Source organism: Malus domestica, chromosome 03, assembly GCF_042453785.1.
Source record: "Malus domestica chromosome 03, GDT2T_hap1".
Lineage (NCBI taxonomy): Eukaryota > Viridiplantae > Streptophyta > Magnoliopsida > Rosales > Rosaceae > Malus > Malus domestica.
The window spans coordinates 33,840,001-33,846,142 of record NC_091663.1 but is presented as its reverse complement, the minus strand read 5'-3'; the positions used below and the strand labels follow the sequence as shown (position 1 = coordinate 33,846,142).

The following is a 6,142-nucleotide window of genomic DNA, read 5'->3' as shown; positions in this document are numbered from 1 at the left end:
TCTCGAACCCGAGACCTACAACTCATGGACGAAGACACTTGCCATCGTACCAAGTGCTACCTCTTCGGTGAACCCAAAAGGTAATTGACTAAAATTGAAGATCAAAGGGAAATTGGCAGCGGCAATACAAGTTCAAGCAAATCAACAAATACCTCTTTACACAACGCTGATGGGAGTGCTTCTCTTCCTCCTCCTGCGGCTCTCACTTTCTTAGATTATCCCATTATTTCTCAGCTGCCGATCGGAATTTTACTGTTCACCCAGAAACTCACATCAGGTACTTCACTTCACTCCTTAACTTTCTCACTTCCTTACCGTTGATCTGTCTGGTTACCGAGAAAACTGAGAAAATAATAGAGGGAATAGAAAATCTAAAGTCTTACCCTTTAGTTTTGATTCGCTAATATTTTCCTCTTTAGATTATGAAAGAAAAAAAAAGGGCGGAAATAAAGTTTTTCATTTTCATATTTAATTGAAATTCAAGGTCTTTGAATTTGCAATGTAATCAAAATTTTTAGGGTTCAAATGGCTTTGAAAAGTAAGAGCCGATCTGGTGATAGGATCAGTGAATTACCCGTCGAAGTTCTTCGTCACATACTTTCTTTCCTTCCAACGAAATATGCTGTCAGGACCAGCTGTTTGTCTACCAAGTGGAAGAATATATGGGCTTCTGTTCCCATCCTTAACTTCCACCATGAATATTTTTCTGGAGATGCTGGATTTTCGATGTTTGTTGAACGTGTACTTTTCATGCGTGATTCATCAGACATTCAGAGGTTCAGTCTTTGTTGTCGCCAGATTCAGGATTTTTCACGTGTTGATGGTTGGATTCGCACGGCTATTAGGCGTAATGTTGTTGAACTTTCCATTTCTGCGATCTTTGATCGTCTCAGGATTTATGAGTTGCCTAAAAGCCTTTGCATGTGCAAAAGTCTGATGTTTTTGGAGCTACTGTTAAACTTTACTATCAAAGTTCCTACATCCGGGTGTTTTCCAAGTCTGAAGTACCTCTGTGTTATGTTATTTGGCATGGCTGATAAGGATTCGATGAATAGGCTTTTTTCTCAATGCCCTGTACTCGAAGTTTTAACTATAAAAGCAGTTTCAGGGATACGTCATGTAGTCTTGGACATCAACATTTCAGCTCCTGAACTGAAGATGCTAACAATTTATTTGGGCGCAGGAGCTTTGCACAATCTTTTTATTAATGCCCCAAAGCTTGAAAATCTATATCTCTGTGACAACCGTTTGTCAAATTATGTTTTTGAGAATGTAAAATCACTAATCAAAGCGGATATAGATCTCAGTGACCAATTTGGAATTTACGATCCTGGCTATGTGAACCGTGTGACTGCACTTCTAGCCGGCATTTCCCATGTTAAATATCTGCGTCTTTCTGCTCCATCTTTTGAGGTAGTTACTCAATACTTCCGTTCTTTGTCCATTGTTTCTGATTCAGTATTTTGGCAGCTTTGCTCCCGTGATATGACTAAGTAACTAGATTTTTCGTATTTATTCTTACCTCTATTGTTGTTCGTATTTATCTTTTACTAGGGCAGAAGGCTCGTTTTTTTTTTTTTTTTTTGGCTTTTCAATTTTGATCATCACTTTTCTTTCATGAAGGGTTGTTGTCTGCCTGCTTTCGATAGTCTGAAACACTTGGAACTGGATCTTTATGATTGCAACCTCTTCAAATCGATAAACGAGTTGCTCAAGAGATCCCTTAATCTGGAATATCTTGGTGCAAATGTAAGTGTATTTACAAGTGTGCTTTATCAACAGACAACTCTTAGATATTCTCATTTTATTCATACATTTAATAAATTGGCAGTTCAACGAATGTATTGAAGAATACTTGGAGCATCCATGGATTCAGCCAAACTTTGTGCCTAATTGTTTGTTGTCATACCTCAAGACAGTCTCCATAAGGAAATTCGAGGGACGGCAAGCTGATATGGAAGTTGCAAAGTTTTTGTTAAAGAACGGTAAAGTATTGAATAACATGACTATTGCGACAAGTGATCCTCAGTGTGCAAAGGAGGAGCTATACAAGGAATTTTGTATGTTTGAACGGGGATCAAAGACTTGTCAAGTTAAATTTATTTGAGATGCAACCTCAGGCTTTCCAGTGATCTTACTTTTGAAGTCCAATATTTTGGTTTCCAGAAGGATTATGTTATCAAAGCTGCAAATTAAATCATGATCTGAGATGCAGTTTTAGGCTTCTAAAAGATTTTATTTAAAGTTCAGTTAGTGGTTTTGAAAGGATTTGGTTTTCAAATTTGTAAAAGCACCATCTTGAACTTGAAAGGATTTTATTTAAAGTCTGTACAAGATGAATCTGTTTGCAATCGGTTGTTTTCCGTTGTAGAATTTTATTATCAACTCCGTTTACCTTCTTGAACTTAAGACTGATTTGGTTATAGTGACATGCCATGGTCAGTCCGTTCACTCTCGTATATTTGCAATGGAGAATACAAAAATACTACGGCTCCGGGCATTTTACTAAAGATCTTATGGTTAAAAAGTTCGGAGTATCTAATACTTTGCAGTGCTAAATTGGACTCGACAGCGAAAGCCGAATTATGCAATAGAAAGTAACACCAAAGAAAACCTATGGAGAGTATCCATTCATAGGTAATCACAAACTTCCAATTTCGGTGTGAAGTAAACTGTCATTAAGCACTCCTGATCGTAATTTACCGTGCCCTTTCGGCTCATTGCTTCAAGATAGGTTTAGACTAAAATTTATACAACACTACTCGAACTATTAGAGGTAAGCTCAAATAGCGCTACGTACATTTTTTTGTTTGCCGATTTACCACCAAACTCTAATTTTAACGTGGTTGGACCATCTTTGTAAGTTTATGTTAGAAATTCCCCCACAACGCATCACATGTTGAACAAATTAACGAAATTTTTTCCTCCATTCAAATTTAAGTGTAAAACTCGTCAAATATAAAATCTTAAGTGTAAGAACTTGCAATTTATATGAGTCAAATGTATGGCCTCCCAATACTACACCTTAGTACTATCTATTTTTATGTTTATAAGTTTATATGACCACCTATTACCAAAGTAGAAAGGGTATGTGCATTTGCCACGTAAAGAAATAGAATTTTTGTTAAGGTAAAGAAACAGTTTTTGGCTTGAAGCAATTGTGGTTTTCCGAAGATTTTGTGGTTTTCACTGTCTTAGGTTTTCTCTCCATTTCTCAGCTGCCAATTAGAGTTACCGTTCGCCAACATCTAAACAGGTACTTTTCTGGGCCATCCCAGAATCCCAGAAAGCTCATATCAGGTACTTCACTTCCCATCTTTTTTAACTTCCTTACCATCTGTTTGGTTACCAAGAAAATTGAGAAAATTATATAGAACAATCACGTCTTAACCTTTAGTTTAGATCCGCATCCATCTAATTGATATATACATGCATCCATTCTGTTCTGCTTTGATTTCTCTGTGAATTTAAGAAAACATAAATTTTACATTCGCATCTAGTTTAGAGATCTTGATAATGATTACTCAATGTGTAAGCTTTTCTCAAACTGCCCAGTACTTGAAGATTTGGCTATAGAAGGAACTCGTCGACACGGTGTATTTTTGAATCTCAACATTGATGCTCCTGAGTTGAAGAGATTAAGGATAAGTTCGGAATGTTACGACTATGAGAAAGATGGGGACAAATTTTTTTTTTTTTTGCGAAATAATTTTTTTATTTTTACTCTTAAATTATTGTAATAATTTCAAATCATCATCCCTCCCTTAATAATAATAAAATAAAAAATTACCACTAAACCGTAATACTACTATCGGTTTGTTTGTTTATAAGTTTTTATGTATAAGACCATTACGTACCAAAGTAAAAAAGGTATGTGCATTTGCCACGCAAAGAAATAGTTTGAGTAATACCATTTATCAGCAAAGTAAAAAAGGTATGTTCATTTGCCACATAAAGAATAGTTATAGGCTCGAAGCAACTGTGGTTTTTCCGATGGGAGTGCTCTTTGTAGTTTTCGCTTTCTTAGTTTTCTCACAGTTTTATCGGCTGCCAATAAGAGTTTCATCACCGTTCACCAACCAGTAAACTGGTACTTTTCTGGGCCATCCCAGAATCCCAGAAAGCTCATATCAGGTACTTCACTTCCTAACTTTTTTAACTTCCTTATCATCTGGTTTCCCAGAATTGATAAAATTATAGAGGAATAGAAGAATCAAGTTTTAACCTTTAATTTAGATCCGCATCCATTTAATTGACATATACAATTAATGCATGCATTCTGTTCTGCTTTGATTTCTCTGTGAATTTAAAAAAACATAAATCTCATATTTCCTATGAAATATTAAGTGCTATGATCTCTTAAGCTATCCAAGTTACAACATTGGTGCCGTGTTTTTTAGTATAGCTGTACGGCATACAAATATGTTTGAAGTCATTGAAGTCAAAGGGTCGAGCGGGTGTTGAAGATAGCTAGGATCACATACTTCCATTTCTTGAAAGAAATGTTGTAAGTGTTGGAAATTCAAATAAAAACAGGTTGTCAATGGTTAAAGCTAGCTGTTAGTTCTTTCCAGGTTGTTCACCTAAAACTACAAACATCATTGTTCCCTCCATTTGTTAGCCGAAAGGTGATTAAGACAGCAGTGTGCTGCCATGTGATAGCTGAACTTCTTTTGTGTATTGCAAGAAGGAAAGCTGCATGTGTGTGTGCATCCAAAGTTGGTGCATGTGTGAAAGGGTGTAAAGATCATCCAGCCATGTGTGAAAGTGTCTAGCAGCTAGTGCTTCATAGCTGACATGTTGTATTCATTTCTGTTTTGTATAAATAGACCATCCGAATCCCACTTCCAATTTTATAAGCTTGTAAGCTTTCTTATTCCATCAGTTTGTAAACTGTTTTAGATATATCAAAGTGTTTGCTTGTTTGTCGTGCAGTTTTGTGCAACACAGAAGCTTGCTTCTTCATTTACTTATTTCTTTCTTTGTCCAATTTTATTGAGAGTGCAAGTGAGAGGTGTGATAGAGTTTGTAAACTTATCACCCACATATTTTGGTATTGAGTTAGTAAACTTTGAATACCAACAGTAAGCACCAGCATTTTGTCCAGGAGATGGAAGAACGTATGGGCTTCTCTTACCATTCTAGACTTCAGCCACACAGATCTTCCATTTCTCGTGGCTTTGTTGAGCAGGTACTATCCTTTCACAATTCATCAGTCATTCAAAAATTCTGTCTTCACAGTGATTGTCCTCCGAAATCATCAGTTCCTCTCGTTTAAAGGGTTGGATTCGCAACTGCTATTAGGCATAATGTTGATGACCTTGATCTTTCCACTGGTCGACACCAAATTTTGAAGTTGCCTCAAAGCCTTTTCACTTCCAAACACTAAAATGGTTTTGAAGCTGGGGTCAGATTTTATAAACAGTTTTCCTAGATCAGGGTGCTTCCCAAGTCTCAAGGTCCTTCAAGTTAGATTTAGAGATCTAGTTACTGATGAGTCAATGTGTGAAGTTTTCACAAAATTCCCTGTACTTGAAGATTTGGTTATAGAAGGAACTCGTCGATGTGGTGTAATTTTCGATCTCAACATCAATGCTCCTGAGTTAAAAAGGTAAAGGAAAGTTTGGAGTGTAATAATTTGGAGGTAGATGGGGACAACTTTATTTTTGCTCCAAATATTGACCTAGATCACCGCTATGCCAATGCATTATCACCCCGGTTTGCTGGTTGTGCAACTGTGCTTTTGGCAGGGATTGCAATGTTAAACATCTATACCTTTCAGCTCATCCTTTGGAGGTAAGTATATCCGAATTCCTTTCTTTTACAGTTGTAAAAAGGAAACATAAGAGGTAATTTCGAAGGATGGAAGAGTTGTGGGGTGAGGCATTCATGCTGGCTTATTATTTTTAATTTTTTTTTTTTCAAATTTAGACTTGATGAATTTGCAGGAATGAAGAAATTAAGTAGTACATAATTAAGTTTGGCTGCTTTGGAAAGCAAATCAAAAATAATAATTAAAATAAAAGAACAGATTCGTAAATGAATAAGAAGTTTACCGTCTGTATTCGCATATGTCCTTCCATGATATACCAAAGCACGTCAAGGAAAAGGACATCCTTGCATCCTCTACTTTTCCATATTT

General features: G+C 36.3%; 1 protein-coding gene across 1 annotated transcript; it reads left to right on the top strand.

Moving 5' to 3' along the window:
* On the top strand, positions 1 to 2,209 carry LOC103432367 (putative F-box/FBD/LRR-repeat protein At4g00315). The gene is made up of 3 exons (XM_029100676.2): positions 1 to 1,413; positions 1,624 to 1,749; positions 1,832 to 2,209. The coding sequence occupies exons 1-3, from the start codon at positions 526 to 528 to the stop codon at positions 2,105 to 2,107; spliced, it is 1,290 nt and encodes a 429-aa protein (XP_028956509.2). The 5' UTR covers positions 1 to 525; the 3' UTR covers positions 2,108 to 2,209.
* Positions 2,210 to 6,142: the final 3,933 nt, after the last annotated feature.